General features: G+C 30.9%; 1 protein-coding gene across 1 annotated transcript; it reads right to left on the bottom strand.

Moving 5' to 3' along the window:
• Positions 1 to 8502: 8502 nt before the first annotated feature.
• On the bottom strand, positions 8503 to 18336 carry SRT1 (sirtuin 1). The gene is made up of 14 exons (XM_011040495.1): positions 18076 to 18336; positions 17075 to 17104; positions 16754 to 16846; positions 15683 to 15802; positions 15013 to 15113; positions 14699 to 14807; positions 13767 to 13846; positions 12712 to 12790; positions 11166 to 11219; positions 10656 to 10752; positions 10153 to 10235; positions 9513 to 9580; positions 9199 to 9301; positions 8503 to 9091 (listed from the first exon to the last, which is right to left on the bottom strand). The coding sequence occupies exons 1-14, from the start codon at positions 18172 to 18174 to the stop codon at positions 8813 to 8815; spliced, it is 1395 nt and encodes a 464-aa protein (XP_011038797.1). The 5' UTR covers positions 18175 to 18336; the 3' UTR covers positions 8503 to 8812.
• Between the last annotated feature and the right edge of the window lie 320 nt (positions 18337 to 18656).

Below are 18656 nucleotides of genomic sequence, written 5' to 3'. Positions count from 1 at the left end.
GTTCAAATTTTAAAACCCTCCAAAACTAATTTTCAATCTATTTTAACCTTAAAAAATCATCATATAAAGTATAAACATTAGTAACCTTATTTCTAACTTTAAAACACCCTCTTTGAAAATAAAACAAGTAAATTAAATAAAAAAAATTCAGATTATGATGTACATTTTTAGCATGGGTGAATATCATACTACCAACATCAAACTCCCTCTCTTCAAAATAAATTCACTAACACCATTATCAATAATATTTTATGTTTGAAATATAAAAAATTCGAAGATTTTTTCTCCTCCTATTTTTCAATAATTTTCTCACTTTTATATCAACTAACAGGGATTGAAACATAAAAAAATAAAGTTTAGGATTGAAATGTAAATATTAAAAATTATAGGGCTAAAAACTATAATTTTAAAAAAAATATAAGGATGGAAACACCTAAAAAAGAGACAGAGACAGATTTAAGGACGATAACGTATTTTTTGCAAACATAAATTGACAATAGTCCAATAATAATAAGGTTTTGCTTTTCATTTATTTTTAAAATATAATAATATTATACCACGTTATATAATATAATATAGTAATAGTAGATTTTTTTAATGTAAACATTAATTTCTTAAGATATTTACTAATTCAAGGATCAAACTTGTTATGGACCAAAACAAATGTTTAAATTTCTTAAATAAGTTCAATTAAAAATAATTTTGAAAAATATTGATAAGTGTAAAATACTAAATAAATATTAAATTAAAAGAATAATTTATTTTAAATTTCCATATGTAATTCTTAACAAGAAAAAAATAAATTTCAAACATATATAATTGAAAAATAAATAAAAAATAAAATACTATTAAAAAATCAATGTAAATTTAGACTATTTGTAGCAAAGAAAATGTTTTTGAAAATAAATTTTAGTACACATTTAAATTCCACTGATCTATTATATAAAGATTTTTAAAATCATACATAATAAATTTATGATTTTTTAAAATTAAAAAAAAATCATTATTATCACCCATCTATAATTTTATTATTTTTTACATGTCTTTAACACTCTTCAATAAAAAAATAAAAAACTATTATATGTATATTTGATAATATATTTTGAGATGTGTGAAAAATCAACATAATTACAAACACACCAAAAATAAAATCATAAATTTATATAAAAAAAATAAAGCATATCAATTAATTATAGGATCTCACAAAATCTTTAGTCATAAAAAAAAATAAAAAAGAAGTTTTTAGAAAAAAATAATTAAAAACTAAATATATTGAAAAGAAAGAAAATCTAACCTAGTGTCTCTAAGCTCAATGATTGTTTGCTTTTATAGATGAAGTTATTTTTCAAATTATTTTATATTTGAAAAATATTAAATTAATAATTTTTTATATATTTTTTAATTTTTTTGATATGCTTATATAAAAAAAATATCATTTTAATATGTTTTCAATTAAAAAACATTATGCACTACATTATTAAACACATATATAGACCTAAATGCTCATTAAAAAAAAATACAATGAAATACGTGTCATTCCCTTGTATTTTCTTCAACTATTGGATTATTCTTATAAAATCAAGAGCAACCAATTAAATGTTTTAAAAATTATAAAAATATTATTTTAATATGTTTTCAATTAAAAAATATTATGCACTACATTATTAAGCACATATATAGACCTAAATGCTCATTAAAAAAAAAAAACACTGAAATACATGTCACTCCCTTGTGTTTTCTTCAACTATTGGATTATTCTTGTAAAATCAAGGATAACAAATTAAATGTTTTCAAAACACTTTTTTTTCACTAGTTGCATCAAAAAAGACTCAATCCTCGTCTCCACAATACCCACGAACATGTTTTCAATTCTCCAACCTATCCCAATCCACCTTAAAATGGTTCAAAAATAAAATCAAAATCTTAAAATGAAAATAGATCTTGGTTTTGAACTTCATCCCCTTACCATGAAAGTGTTTTTTATGGATGCTAAACAATTTTATCTTATCAAGGCGACCTTTTAGACATTATTTTTTTTTCTCCGCAAATGTGGTTAATAATATGACATTACTGACTTCTCACTCCTACCTCTTCTCTTTTCAATTTTTGTCCTCTTCTTTATACCAATTGTGTTAAGGACAAAAACACATAACTAAAATAAATTTTAGGATCAAAATAAAAAAATTATGACAAACAACCATGATAGTCATAGAAATAAGAAAAAAGCCACTAAATGATTAGTGTTTTGTGTCTCTACGAACAATATAGTCATTGTTACTTTTAATGTATTGGTAAATAAATTAAAAGTAAATTACTAGTAGAAAAAGAGAAAAAAGTTTGAAAAATTATTGATATTAATTGGATATAAGAAAATAATGACTAATTAAAAAATACTAAAAAAAGCATTGAATGAAGGATAAATTTTATCCTTCATCTAAAGAATTATACCATGAAAAATTCATATTTCCAAGTAAATCAAATTTAAATTTCACATTAGCATAGATTATATAAATCTTTTTTAACCAGCAGTTAAAGCATAAATAAGTCTTTCCATAAATTATTTTGTGCTAGTACTCCTTCTATAAATAAAATTAGAGATTTAATAAGATTTTTTTGTTAATTAAACTAAAATTTCCATACTCAAAACATGTGATATGCACATATCTGTAATGTTAACATAGGATAATTACATTATTTCCAACATTAATTTAATATGTATTTTTTCAAGTGGATCGAGTTTTTTTAAACTTTATGTTTATTGATCCTCCACATGTATTCTTCTTTACTTTATTATTAAATGGATTGAGGGTATTTTAGATGTTTTTTTTTTTTGAAAGAATGTTCTCTTTTCCACTTGAGGGCTAAGGTTAAATAGGCTTCTATTTGTTATCCCTTGAAAGAGAATTACCTGGGAATTAAGAGAGTTCAGACTTGAAATAGAGCAGTTATTCTCAAGCACGTTTGAAGACTCCTTTAAGGGAGATCATCAAATTTGTTAGAATGGGCCTATAATGTTTTGTTTAGAGGTAAATCTTCCTGGCATATCAAGCCTTCTTCAGTGTCCTCTTGGTCATGAAGAAAAGATCTTTTTCAACAAAGATTGGTGTAGAGAAAAGTTTGTCTTTTATATTGGTAATGAAACTACTACTAATTTATGGTTAGACCATTGGTTACCATATGGACAACAGTTTTATAACCTCTTTCCTTTTAAGATGCTAACCTTTACTAGGCTACCTTGGGATGTCATGTTCTCAGCATCATTAAGAAGGGTAATTGGACCTTTTAATCTGGTAGTCCGAAACATCAACCTATTTAGGACTCAATTTATTTTCACCTCAAGAGTGCTTTACTAGATCATTATGTATGGAAATGTCATTCTTCAGGGAGATTCTCTATTGACTTAGCATGAGAGATTCTTAGAAATTATAGACTTATAGACTCTATACATAATCTACTTTGATTCTCAAGATTCATTATGAGTTATTCATCTATCTTTTAGCATACTTATATGGGTCATCTTCAAACTATGGACAAACTGCATGCTTTTTTCATATCATTCCCTCTTCGATATGTATCCTTCATAAGTCGTAAGTTTAGATACATGACCATTTGTTCTTTTAGTGCCTCTTTCTATTGTAAGTTGGGGTGCTATCACGAGTAGAACCTTATTAAGCTAGCTTTCTATGACATGGCGACCTCTGCATTAGTGAGCATACATACACTTGAAAAAGAAGTTGATGCATTTACCTGCTTGGATAGTTCTCTTACCCATAATTTAGTTCATCGAGTATGAGAGAAATAATCGAGTCTTTCACCAATTTTACTAATCTTATAAGGATGTTTACAATGATAATTTTTAACTTATCTAGTCCCAATTATTTGAGTTTAAACCAAGATATTAGATTTTAGTTACTCTAAAATCCATCTAACGAATCTTAAAGTCATGAGGCATCATTACTCTTGTTGCTTTCCGAGTTCTTCTTTCCTTTTATACTATTCTTCTATGATTTTCAAGAACCAGTGAACTGGTTTCTGGGTTTTTGATCTCTTAGGTTTCAATTTTAACAATCGGTTGACCGGTTATAGGTTTTTCAAAAACCAGTTAACTAGCTATTTGTATAAATAGTCTATTTTCGTATATTTGAGCTTCTTATAACACTTTTAGAGAGAAAAAAAAAACTTTAATCTCTTGTTTTGAAGAAATAAGTGGCTCTCAAGGAATGAAAAGTTTTACTTTCTTTTCCTGTTGCATATTTGATACATGGTTGTTAAGATATATTGGTTGAAAAAAAATGAGTGGCCTATATATAAAAATTGATTCATAATATAATAGTAAAAGTATTTAGGTTAAATGTGATGTAAATTCATGTACATGAATCCTTGTATATACAAGTCCATGTTCACTTCTAAGTGACTTTCGAATGTCAATCTCTCTAACAAGTGATAATAGAGTCAATGGTACTACAAGTGCTGCTAAGTTAGTGGCTCAGTATTGATTAGAGCAAGTACAAAGATAATATAAATTGACTTTTATGCTTGTTGGCCCTATCCTTCGTAATAGACTAAAAAGCTGGTGAGATTCTTAGATAAAGAGTTGTAAATGATTTGTATAATAATAAGACATCACTTCAAAGTTAAAAGCATAATGTCAAAAGTGTAATTTCTTTATAAACCAAGCTTTTAGAAGAATGGAGAGCTCCCGATATTATTATGGTATTTGTATTGTGACTGTCAAACTTAGAACATTAAAAATGTTTTTATTGGAGAAAAAGTATTTAATAAGAATGAATCTTATATGAGAATGGAAGATTGTTAATATACATGCATATGTTATGAAAACTATTGCACATTATTTAAGAATAAGAAAAATGCACATTTATATATAATAATGGATCCATAACCAATTATCTAGACTTTTGAATTAAGTATAATGCTTATTTATATATGTAATACATTGTATGTATTGGTCTAAGTGACTCCTTAATGTTAATATTTTCCTAACAAATGGACTTGTTAGCCTTATGGGTTCATAACTATTATGGTTATGGTGTTGAAGATAACAAATATTAATGGTGTTAATTTGTGCTCTAGTATTTATGTTTTATAGATATATTAAAAAGAAAAAAAGATTGGATTGAGAATTCATTTAAAGGTATTTTTAACCAAGATATAAAAGAGAACTTGAAGAGTTTTATTGAAAGATACATATTCAAGTTTAAATATTTAAAGAGTCTTTAAAATTTAAGAATTTGCAAATATTTATGAGCTTAAAATGGATGATGATAATGGAGATCGAGTCTTTAAGATAAAACAATTTAGATATTCTATTTAGATATCTTCTTTAAACTTTTTATAATATATTTAAAATTTAGCTTTAAATAGGTGCATCAAACAGAATACACATGCATATCATATATCATGTGGTTAGCAATAAGTAGAATAGTGTTTATAAGTTTAGTTGAAAAGTGGTCATTATCCCTTGCTTAAACATACATTCTATTTTGCTTAGTCAATTACTTTAAATCTATAGTTGAATATGTTTTATAACTATCAATGTTTTTTTTTAAAAAAATATTTTTTTTGTCGAGTGTCTCACTTATGTTTTATATATTACAAAATTTCTTAATTTATGAGACAATGACTAATATTGTTGATGGGCACATATGCAAATATTTCTTTTGTATATTTTCAATCTTTCTCTTATAAGTTATTGATTTTATGCTAATCAATTTTTAGGTTTTTGTTATTTCTTTCTAATAGTTAGTTTCATAAACTAGTTCTTTTTTTTTTTTTTTATCTATTTGGTTTACTAGCTAGAAGTCTTGATAAAGATATGTAAAAAGATCGAAACATTTAGTTTTTTAGGCTTTTTCCTTATTCATGTGTGCTTCTTGTTTTTTTATGTAACAATTCATTCATTCTTCATAAATAATCTTGATTATTTTTATTTTCTCAATTATTTATAACTCAATGATTCTTTTATGGAGAAACTAAACTTTTATTAAGATTTCAATGTTTTGAGTGAGCTTTAAAGGTTTAGATTTTTCTTTTCTTTCAATGTTTTGCTTCTTCTTTTTTGTACACCATTAATTGAGAATATTTGAAGCAAAATCTGTACATCACAAAAGCTTGTGTCTTTCATTTATAAATCTACTTATTTAGTGAGTTTGTGAAATAAACTTTAAGTAAATAAATTGTGAAAGTATGAACAAACCTTCAACCATTTGAGATTTAGAAAGTGGGATTTTGAGAACTTGTGAGCATAAGAGTTATAATATTCAACTAGTAAAAATAATTGTTATATATAAAAAGATAGGTCTCATTCTTAAATAAGGATATCATGGTTGAGTAGAATACCTAAGTTTATGACCTCAGAAATAGAGTATATGTTAAAGTAGAACCACATTTTTATTTCTATTACTTATTTCTTTATTTTAATTTATATTTGTGATATGTATAGTTTATTAAGTGGTTATTTGCATTGGCCAGTAAAGTAGTTTAGGGTTTCAAACTAAAAGGATAAGAATATTTATAATCAATCATCTAATTCACCATTTCTCTTAGATACTTGGGAATTACAATGACAAACATTATAATTAGATTTTTTAATCAAAATTAACCATTGACAATAGATTTAAAAGGTCTTTTTTCAAGTTAACATAGAATTAAGTTAAATAATTTATTAATTTTTTATTACTACCAATTAAAGAAAAACCTAAGTTTAGTTAACATAATGACCTAATTCAATTCTAAGACCTAGTTCAATTCTATGAATTGTCTAGGGACTACTAGTAATTTGTACTTAGACCATTAATAGAGGTCTGCACATTTTATCATAGATTTCAACCTCCATCAACCTTATCAAAGATAATGTAAAAGATGAAACAAAATAAAATGATTAAAATATCTTAAAACTTGCCTCCCATGTATCTAGATAAAATGAATGTTCAATTGACTCTACTTAAGTTTTTTTTAAATTTGATTGAGCTAACCAACCATAACTTATATAGTTTTATTGATTCCATAATATTATTATAATAAGTCATATTGATTGTATTTCCCATCTCTAGATAAATAACTTTAAATCAACATTAGATATGTTTAAATTTTGATAAAACAACATATATTAAAAAATATTCACTAATAGCTAATTAGAATATGAACAAACTTGTTTTGAATTTTTAAAAATGACATCAAGCCTCGAAACGGGATGACTAAAAGTTTGAACTAGAAGCATAGAAATGGTAACATACACACTAAAAATTGATAGAGTTAATGATATTGGTAAAGATGGAAGTAGTATGGGAACACCATAACTCTATCCAAGTGTAGTTCTTTATTAATAAGAGAAAAAAATGATAAAGAACCATTATATGGCATGTCTGATAGAGGTTGTTATATTAGTGTTTTTTTTTTGGATTGTTTTTATATTTTTCTTGGCTGATGGTTTATCAGTTGCGTGGAGTAAATGGGCATTACTCATTATAGCCATATTCTTTCTAGTTTAGTTTTTGTTTTTCATGTAACTAATCTAATATTGCTTAAAAAATTAGTTTTATTAGGCATGTGTTTATCTATTGGTTAGTCAATTGTTAATCCGTAAATAGATGGTTGTCAATATATTAATTGATCACTGATTCTTTAACTAACATGCTATCTATTATTTATATTTTTGTTTTAATTAGAAAAAAATATGGTTAGTAATTTAATATCCAACAAAAATAGATGACAACCTTGTAAATCAAGCAAAGTGTGAAATTCTTAACAATAGGTTTGGAGAGGAAAAAAGGTAATGTTAGGAAACTATAAAATAAGTAAAAATAATAAAGAAAAAAAGCAATAAAAATAGATAAAAGCCTATTAAGGAAAGATGTTAAGAAAGATGTACATTCTAATGAAAGAAAAGAAAGCAATAAATTGCATAAATTTGTAAATAAATTATGTATATGATACCAGCCATCATTTTCAACCACTCAATTATTTATTTATAATGTTACATGGATAAAATTGCATATAAACTTAAAAATCATAATCCTATACAAACCATTTATATGAATTCTAGTATAACTTACAGTCCTTATTTACAAGTCTCCTTCTAGACAATTATATTTGATCTTGTTAACTTATAGTCCTTGTTATCAACAAGCTTTTCCTTTTCCTTTTATTTTCCCTCTCCTATTATTTGAGATTTTCCTTTTTGTACCGTACATTTCGTAGACATAACAACTATATTTAAGAAATTTAACTCTTTATTTTCTTATCTTATGTTTTCATAATTAATAGCTTTAAATTATTTGATATATATATATAAAAGTAATTGGGTTTTAAATAACTACTCCACAATACAAATATTAAAATAACACTTTTTAAGATTATCAAAATCCATACTTCTTTAATTGAGAAATGAGGATAATATGATGGTAAAAATGATATAAAAAATAGTTTGGGTGTGTGCGTATATGCGCGGGATAAAGCACAGCATGGCAATCACGCAAGAGCTACTAGACCGAATCTGCATTTGAAAACCATGAATCAACCAGAAAAATGATTGGCAATGATTTACAAACTAGTTTTTCACCAGCTACTGCAAGACGAGAATATTTAGCTGCAATTGAGAAACCAACTATGGAGCAGTATAGGATATGAAAAGGTTACATGACTAGATCAAATCTAACTGATTTCGCTACCTTCCTATTCATAGCTGGGATGACCGAGTGTCGCATCTAACAAAATTCACCCAGTCCCTACATACCATACTACTTCTTGTAAGTAATCAAGCACATTTATACATCCAGACCACAAGCCTTGCTCTCTAAAATCTTGATTTACGCTTGCGACCAAACGATCGCTTCCGACATATTTTGGTCCCATTAACCCCTCTTGGATGTTTCACATCACCATTACTCCAAGAATCAGAATTGAAAGCTCTAATGTTGGTTACTAAAGCATGGTTTGCAACCTCGGTTTTTGGCTCTAAAATGACCTTTCTTTCTATCAGTGCATTCTGACCACAGCACAAATCTTGAATTGCCCTCTCCTTCAGATTTTGTATGGCCGACTCCTTGTCAAGGTTAAAGCAGTCACTTGAAACCTGCACAGAGAGGAGAGAGAATTTCCTTACACCCCTGCTCATTTGCAAAGCAAGAGTGGTATAAACCTCCAATAAACAGCTCTCACATACTTCATTAAGCTTCTTACCTTAAAATTGACAGGGACATTAATTTGGATGGAGGGACAACCACATCCATCACTGAAGTTAAGTTTCAAGAGGATTTCAAATGCTTCTGCTGGTGCAGTCCTCCTGATGTATATAAACCAGAAGAATTGTGAGGGCAAGAAAGTTGAGTAACACTTGTGGGCCAACAATTCAGCCTATTTATATGCAACAGAAGCATGGCCAACAAATTGCACCTTTGCAGAAAATAAAGTACACAGCTCAACAAAATGTTCTCACGATAAGTTCTCAATTTTTTGAGCAGTATACTTTACGTACAGAATGGGATTAGACCAACCTTTTTAGGTTAAATGGCTGGTCATGTAGCACAGCCGCTTTGTATTTTTGAGCATCTGTGAAGGACACCTAAAATGCAAGTAAAACACGAGGATTAGAAGCAGCATAGTAGTTTGGTAACAAAATAAGAAATTGCCTCGTCCAAAGTTCGATCAGACCAAAGTAGTGTCACTTGGCACAAGAAGTAACTATGTAATAATGTAATGTAAATTAAATCGAAGTTAGCCAGTTTACTAGCAACTAGCAGACAAACCCTGGTCATGAAATGTATACCACAACTATAAATAAAATGGCGGGACTTCTTGTAAGCAAAATGCCCCTGTTAACTTTTAATAAAAGCAGTAAGAACTAAAGGAGACTAATTAAATCCTGATCATTGCATCATATAAATTTTATATTTTTAAGTGAAAAGTGCTGAAGTTTCTTGCTTTCTTTTTTTCTTTCCTTCCTTCGGTGTTCTTTTTTGGTAACTAAAGGTTCTCTCCAACATGCATTGCGTCTGCCACTTTAACACTGTAACCTTAAACAATCAGCTAACCAAGGCCATAGCAGCCCAACTTTTAGAAAAAGAACACTGCAGCATGCAAAAGCAAAGCATGATTAAAGGCATCAAGCAGAATGGCTCTCTGAAAAAAATTCACCTCAATGGACTTGATGAATGGCAACGGTGCTTTCGGTGCATGTACACTTGCCACCCGGAGGTTCCAGTTCACATATCTTTCATCTATCAAATGCCACACCACATAAGAAATCTATAAACCATAGCTTCAAATAGTTACCAAATGCTACAAATGAATTTCCACTAGATGTCTCATATGAGGCCACTAGCGATAAGACTGATGTCTTTCAAAACAAAAGTGAGACAAAATTCATTCTCATTTAATAAACACATTCAACAGATATTAAAAAAGACAAATAGAAAACCTAAATTTAGTATATCAAGCCCAGATTATATGGAAGCAAAAATTTATTCTAGAGCCTATGGAAAAAATAAGATTGCCAGGCCCAAAACATCAGGGTCTGTTGCTATAAGGATTGCTAACATTTAGGATAGTCCAACAGATGGATGATAGCATTACATTAAATGCATGTTTCACAGGCATGACATTTAAATGTAGTTCTCTGTGCATCAGCAGAAGATTACCTAAACTCAATGACTGAGTTATGATAACTTGAAGAAGATCAATCCTGACATATGGAGCAATCCTCAAATTAAGCAAGTTCATGACCCCTGCAATAACCTGTTCTGGATCAAATCATTAAATTGGAATAGCAAATAACACAGTTTTTCAGAATCTACATGACAATGAGAAATTCTGATCTACAATCTACACATACTTTATGCACACATGTTAAAGGCTAATAAATTTTAAAAATTACATAACAGAATAAAAAAAGAATAGGAAAGTAGATACCCATTACCCCCTATATGCCAGCTTGTACAACAACTGTTCCATGTAAAGTCAATCTCAAAAGAAAAGGCCGGGGGGGGGGGGGGGGGGGGGGGGGGGGGGGGGGGGGGGGGGGGGGGGGGGGGGGGGGGGGGGGGGGGGGGGGGGGGGGGGGGGGGGGGGGGGGGGGGGGGGGGGGGGGGGGGGGGTTTATCAAATCACAGGAAGGATCACTTTGCACTTGTAAGCAGAAATATCAGTACCTTATCTACAAATCCATGGATCACCAAACTTGCCTTCTTATCCTTTGGAGTTTTCTGTATAGCGGGTAAGAAAAAAGTATGTGAAGTCATATGTATAACATGCAAACAAACCTTACTATAATAAATTACAGTTTTGTTTTACTGTTATTCTTTGACATTGTGGTCATGTCAACCCAATAGTGATAGTCCCCTCAATGAATTATGCATGCTTTTCATAAATCTTTGATAAAGTAAAATATTCTATGCGTGTTTAGGACTTTGTGTCTGTATTTTCTGATGGAAGTAAGAGATACTATCTTTTCATCACAAAGTACAGTTAATTCCCTCATGAATTCATCATCTACCGTAAAGATGTTCATACCCACAAGGGAACCCGTGTCTTAAGAGTTGGAGTTCAAGAGCAGAGCTATAGAAACAAGGAAATATGGTAATTTCAATATGATTCCAAAATTAACACCAGAGTAAATCAGTACAAAAATAATTCAAGTAAAAGAGAACATGTCAGTTGACCCAGCAATACGATTGCCACGAGGAAACCCATGTCTTAAGAGTCGGAGTTCAAGAGCACAGCTATAGAAAGAAGGAAATATGGTAATTTCAGTATGATTCCAAAATTAACAATAGAGTAAACCAGTACAAAAATAATTCAAGCAAAATAGAACATGTCAATTGACCCAGCAATGCGATTTCCATCAGCAAAGCCAAGATAAAAATAATAAAGCAACAATCAGATTTTTTAGTGGAAGTTCTCCAAGTCCAAACCTCAAATCATTGCTTTGATTGCATTTCATAATTGTGATTGCAGGGTCCTGCAATCACAATTCCTACTTGAAGAGAAATCCTTTTAATGATGCCTTGGTGAATTCAAGCAGAAACCATTTCCTCATCACAATTTCCTTTCCTTCTTGGTAGTTTGATTTTTGCAAAGGTGGTTCTGTTTTATGCTATCCTAATCCTATATATCTAGATTTTTATTTCATTTTCTATCAAAAGTATATGAAAAAGAAAAGCTACTGCAATTCCTATGCCACCTGAACGCTGTTAGTACAGCACTGACCACACTGTTCTCTCAGAGGCTTTTGGCTGAAGCAATATTTAGAACTGCCAAATTTTCAAAGCATCACCAACAAATTATTAGGAAATGGAGAATCCACTTATTTCAGTCACCTACTATAAGTCAGTGTTTTGCTACATTTATGAGTATTTGACACAAGTGATTGCTAACTGAAAGGAAAGAGGAAAGCAAACAATTAGAAATAAAGAGGATTCACATCGAAATGACACCAGTCATCCTTCAACAGATCAAAATTTACTACTCATAAGTGGTAAGAACCCTTTTCCAATTTTATTACAAAAATCTGGTTCCCTCTCCTGTTAGCAAAACTAGTGATTTGGGAACAAATATTTTAGGGCAACCTATAAAGATCCATCCATAATAAGCTGGTGATTTAATACATGATTCCACCCAAGTATCAGTTTACGATGTAATCTTAATCAACTTGCAGTTACAAGCACATACATCCTTAGAAAGAAACTGTGAAAATACCTGAAGATTCACAATTATAATCTTTCCCCCGCCTCGGAGACATTTTAAAGGCAGATTGCATGCAGGAGTGATTTGCAAACTGCACAGGGTAAATCATGTTGGTAATGAGATGGATTTAAAAAAAAAAAAAACATTCAGGAATATGTAATCCAATTGGAAAAAGTACTGAGCAACAAAATAGAAGTACTTGTAGTAGGTTTAAGTTTCATACGTTACTCACATCACACATGCCAGCATTAAAATTTAACACTTAGTTATTAGATGCATGAGTGTCAACTGGATCCTATGTATTCCTTTTCCTCTGATGCATGACTGTGCTTAAACATTTATTGGGATTGTTATAATTATTTTGTTAAAAGTGTTGTTTTTGGTATCTTTACTTTATTTATGACATTTTAAGAAACCTAAGGCTTGAAATCCATCTGAAAGCTGAGATTGTAATATGGACACAAAGGATGGTATATTTCTTTTTCATGGGGGGGTACAAAGCAATAGGCAATACCTTCTTACTTGCGTAGATGGCTTTGTCTACTTAGAATGTAAAACACACTCAATTTTTTAGTTTTGTTAAAATCTTGAAGCAGCATAGAGAGTAGGGAGATGAGAGAGATAGGGAGAGAGAGAGAGAACAGCTTGCTAGGAGGTTGCAGGAATGCCAGGATATTGTTTGTAACTTAGGAGCAGCCAATTCAATCATGCATTTCCACAGAATCAATGTAATATTGAGAAGCAATCTAGCATGCTTTGGTAATTCGAGAAATCTAAATGAATTTCCAACAAAGAAGCTACCTGCTTTTTTCTTTTTTCTTTTTTTTATCAAAGGGTATGACGGTAGAGAATATATGCCAGGGTATGCTAGTTTAGATTTTGAAAGAATTTAATATGCATTTTCTTTCTTTTTTTTCAAGTGTATATCCAAAGCAGCTGGGTAGGCTGTTGTCAGTGATTCATTAAGGTGGTTTATTATGTTGAGAAAATAGCACACCATTAAAGAATAGAATGAAAATTAGAAACAAAGGTACATTCATATTGTAAACTAGCAAATCTCTAGTTACCTTGTCCCCAAACATAATACAACATCAGCCATCCTGCAGTGTTTCTCAGCTGGAAGCATCTCCTTTGTGGGTAATGCATCCTGAACATGCACATTGGCGCATGCACACACAGATTCTCAGCAGCATGTGCTTTCAATTGAATTGTAGTTATAGTTCAAAAATTAAGTTGTAGAAAAAAAATGTGGAAACAAAGGCATCAGATTAGATTTATCCAACTTTTATTCCCAGGGCTATTTAAAGCCTAATTAAAGCACTGAATTCAACCAAAAAGTCAGTGATCATCTTTGTGAATTAGCAGGATTTGTGACCTTGTCTATCTATTTGAATACCATAGAACATTGTCTTTCAATTTTCACAAGATGCACGTGCCATGCCTCATCTCAAACAAATTGATCAAGAGTCAACCTTAACCCATCCATTCAAGACAATCTTTCAACTGCAGCAGAAACTTTCTACATGATATTTCACATCACCTGAGCATCTAATCCAGTGCCTTCTGAATACACTTCACCATCCACTAACCAGCTTGTTTAAAATGCCATTACAAACAAATGGATTAGTTTGAGAAGGTAAGATATCAATTTTTTTATTTGATGGTCAGGTGGTATCCTTGGCGAACTTGTGCACCCCAAAACTAACTCTACCTTCCAGGTGAGGTCAAAAGGCATCTATCTACCCCAGGACTAGGGGATTCATGACAAAATAGATTCTCACATCCTGGACTCATAATTGAACCCTGGCTGACGAGGGGAGTTTACCCAATTTCCAACTTGGCTAGCCCTCAAGGTTGAGGATAAGATATCAAGAATATATATATATATATATATATATATATATATATATATATATATATATATATATATATATATATATATATATATATTTCTTGAGCCTTAACTAATAGCAACCCAGAAAAAAAAAAATATATATACCTCCCAGTCAAGAACTGTATCTTTTAGCTTTGCTCCACATTTGACATCAGGGCAGCGTCTTGATGTCTCCTTCAACCCAATAGTTTCAACCTCAAAATCCCGCAAATACCTTCAAAGGTTTGACAACAACAATAAACTTAGATTTGGAAAGCAATTTCTAAATGGAAATGATAATTGTACAAACAAAAACAATTATATAACCACACTAATCAGTGTTGATACTTGAAATACAAACAACTGAAAGGAAAAAATGTAAAAAGAGATACATATTACAATATTACAAGAACAGGAGTGGCTTTAGGAATGAATCTTACTCAACACCACATGAAGGGCAAACTTCCATGAAGGAATTCCCATGTAGTTCAGCAAGTTTCTCCCTTGGTATTCCAGACCGAAGATGGAGGCCATCGACATTCTGGCATATGAATATAATAAGTAATCCATATCAGTATCTGGAAAGCAAGCAGATTTGTTTATATGGTAAAATAACCAAAGGCCTGTGTGAGAGATAAATGTCAAAATGATGCAAAAAAACATATAGATTTTAGCATCATTCTGTTGAGGAAAGCATCGTTGCAAAAGGAATCATGGGTGTCATTGAGGTTCCGAATAAATCTAGAAAGCATAAATGATAGCAGTATGAACAGTTACATTTCCAATGTACCAAGTTACCGAGGGACAGTTGAAAAGTAATTGTGGACCTCAAATGTCTAATTTTGTTGACCCGACAACAAGAAAATTACTTGAATCAAAGGATAGTATCTCTCTCACACCCATCTCAGAAAAAGTAACCCCCCCTCACCAACAAAATAATAATAAATAAATAAAACACACACATCCAAGGCACCTACACAAACTAAAAGGCACTTGATGACATGCATCACCCTATTCTAGAAGCAGGCTTTATATGGAAGCTAACACATTCGTCATGGGGAGGAAGTATATGGCACATTGCTAAAGAAGAATGAGTCATTGAAGGCATACCTGGCTAATAATAAACTTTAAAATGCCAGCCTTCTCCAGCTCAACCAAAGCCATGTGCGTCATGCTTGGCATTGCTCGATGAAATGGTAGCGACGCTTCAGGTAATGGTTTTCCCTCGCGCTGCATTCAGTTGATGAGAATCAAAGAAACAACCCAATAAAACTTATAGATAATCATAAAACTCAGCTTGTTTACTTCTGAGCTAAGCTTCCAGAAAGATGAAATTTTTAATAGATAAATAAACCATTAATGAAAGAAAAAGGAAAAGGAACAAGATTGCTGGAAGTCCAGTAAGATTTTAACATTCAAACTATGAATTTTCCTATAACTTGATCATACTACAATGAACCTCACAGGATGGCATGACGATCCTTGCTCATGCACACACAAACTCATGTTAGTGCCTTTCTTGTTTGTCTAAGGCAGCTTTGGTTGACTGCGAGCCTTCCAGCGGCAACTAGATTGCGTTCTAACTACCTTTTTAAGTCTTGGAGGTACTGAAGCTTCACAAAAGTGCTTAGAGCTTAGATTTTCTTCTAATTTCTTTAGTCATCATTGAAGGAAAACTTTTCCTTTCTTTGATTTTTTTTTTTTTTTTTAAAAAAGGTGACCAGAGCACTGCCATCTCTTTCATACTCCCTGTTGTCAGAACTCAAAATTTCCTAGCACATAGTGAAGCATTGATGGATTAGTTCTCACCCCAGACAAGGCATGGAAATCGAGATGTGTTCCTCATTGGCTTTTGTGAGACATTCCATGAGTAAAGGAAACAACTTATGTTCATATATTTATCTAAAGTTTAGGAAACTATTTATATACACACAAAAAAGTACTAAGTTCCATCACGGGTCATAATAGTGAAGAAGGCCCACCATCTACCTCTCCCTTGAAATGAAATGTAATTATAAGTTTGTACAAAGTTCTTCAGGTAAAGAACAAATGAAATGTAATTACAAGTTTGTACAAAGTTCTTCAGGTAAAGAACAAAGTACTATTAGATAGAGTTCTTCTCAAAAGGAAAAGAAGATTCATTAAATTCCATTTCTTCCAAGTAAGAAATAGAATTTTCACCTGTAACGTCCAAATTCCCTTGGGACCTCGAAAATCAGGTATGCCACAAGATGTTGATATTCCTGCACCTGTAAACACAACTAGATGCTTGCTCTGCAAGTGCAAAGAAACAACATAAAGGGTTGATTGAACAAACATATCTACAAATCATTAAGTATAAGAAACATAAAATGCAAAAATATTTTTAACAATGAAGATTGTGGGAGTGGTATTTTCTTTTTTGTTTTCTTTCTTTCTTTTCTTTAATTTTTTGAGTAGTGAGTTCAATTGGATGACGTAAAATTATAGACACCATTTATAACAAATTTTGCAGGTCCAAACCTTTTGTATCATCTCGGCAAGTCTTTCAATCTGCCAATTAAAAAGCAAATCAAAATTAAATAAGCAATGGATGCAAATGTGAGTAATGATGAAAAGAGATCTGTTATTTGAAAAGGAGAAGCAAAAACAAAAAATCAGCAACTTAACTAATGCAGATGTTATCACATAACCAAATCAGCAAATGCTTGGTAAAAGCCTGTATATGCATACACATAGCATCCAATAAAAAGTAAAACTTGAAATGAATCTACTCATATTGAATGAACTGATAACATGGTAATCATTCTACTGACTGCCACACTATAATGAAACCTAATTTAAAAGAACAAAAAAGTTCTCTCCAGGATTCTCAAAATTATCCACCTCCCCTCCCCTTTTTGATTGCTTAAAAGACAATGTCAAGCCGAAAGGAAACTTTAAATCTAACAATCTAATGACTATCAGCAAATGATGCATCTGCTCGAGTCTAAAATCCTTCCTTTTTCATTTTCCAATTCCTCCGTCCTCTTACAAACCAATCAGACAACAACAAAATTCAACGTAAAACCAAATGAGCCGCATTGCAGCGATATTTGATCTGAAACAAAATATCAGTCTATTTTATTTTTAAAACTCCCTTAATATCCTCAACCCCACAAATAAACAAACATTATTGCCCACTTACATTACCATGATGCCTAGTGATTAAAAGACATCTGCATGGTTAATAAGTACCAAAAATGAGTAAAATCAGTGATACAGAAGCTAAATTCGATTGAAACAAAATGAAATACCCAGAAATCAGATCCCATCGAACAACAACCACTATTATAGAACAATCCCAACTCGCTCGCTCGCGCTCCAAGCTTATTGAAAAAACCCGAGTACAGCAACACTAAAGTTTCAGTCTTACAGATAGATGATCACTATAAGCAATTAACAACTAGAAGGAATCAACAAAGTCGAAGAAAGAAAGAAACCCATGCAATAATAATAACAAAATGTGATAGAAAAAGCTTTACTTTTTCTTGCAACACATGAGACGAGTCGAAGAATTCTGACATTCCAACGTTGCCCACATCTTCAATGTAAGAAAGCTTTTCTGCATAACCCAGAGACATGGTGATCAGAGCTGTAAAGAGGAAGAGAGTTTTCTATTTGTTCTCAAGGAAAAGCATCCAACAATAAAAAAGTGGTTCTTTTGCTTCTTTTAAGGAGACCCCCCAAAAGCCAAAACAGCTTGCTCCATATTAATATCAAGCAAGCATTCTAAAAAAAAAAAGAAACGAAAATTTTGAATAAAAAATATATTGATGCCCCTTTTTTCCTTATTAAGAATTTTCATTAATTATTATTAACAATAAAGAAATTCACCGTGCAAAATTGGACGGTGAATCCTCTCCCACACATTGTGCCTTAACTGGTTATAGAGTTTTTTATTTTTTTCCAATTTTTTATTTATTTATTTTTTTGTCATTTCTAAACTAAATTAAGGCCAAGTTAAGTAAGATCGTTAAGAGATGACAAAAAAAAAAAAACAGAAATCCAAAGTAAAAAATATTGAGAAAATAAGTGGTAATTGCAAAGTTTGTGGAAAAAAAAA

Source organism: Populus euphratica, unplaced genomic scaffold (genome assembly GCF_000495115.2).
Source record: "Populus euphratica unplaced genomic scaffold, PopEup_1.0 scaffold47.1, whole genome shotgun sequence".
Classification (NCBI taxonomy): domain Eukaryota; kingdom Viridiplantae; phylum Streptophyta; class Magnoliopsida; order Malpighiales; family Salicaceae; genus Populus; species Populus euphratica.
Note: the sequence above shows the minus strand (reverse complement) of the source record. Positions and strands in the feature narration are given on the sequence as shown.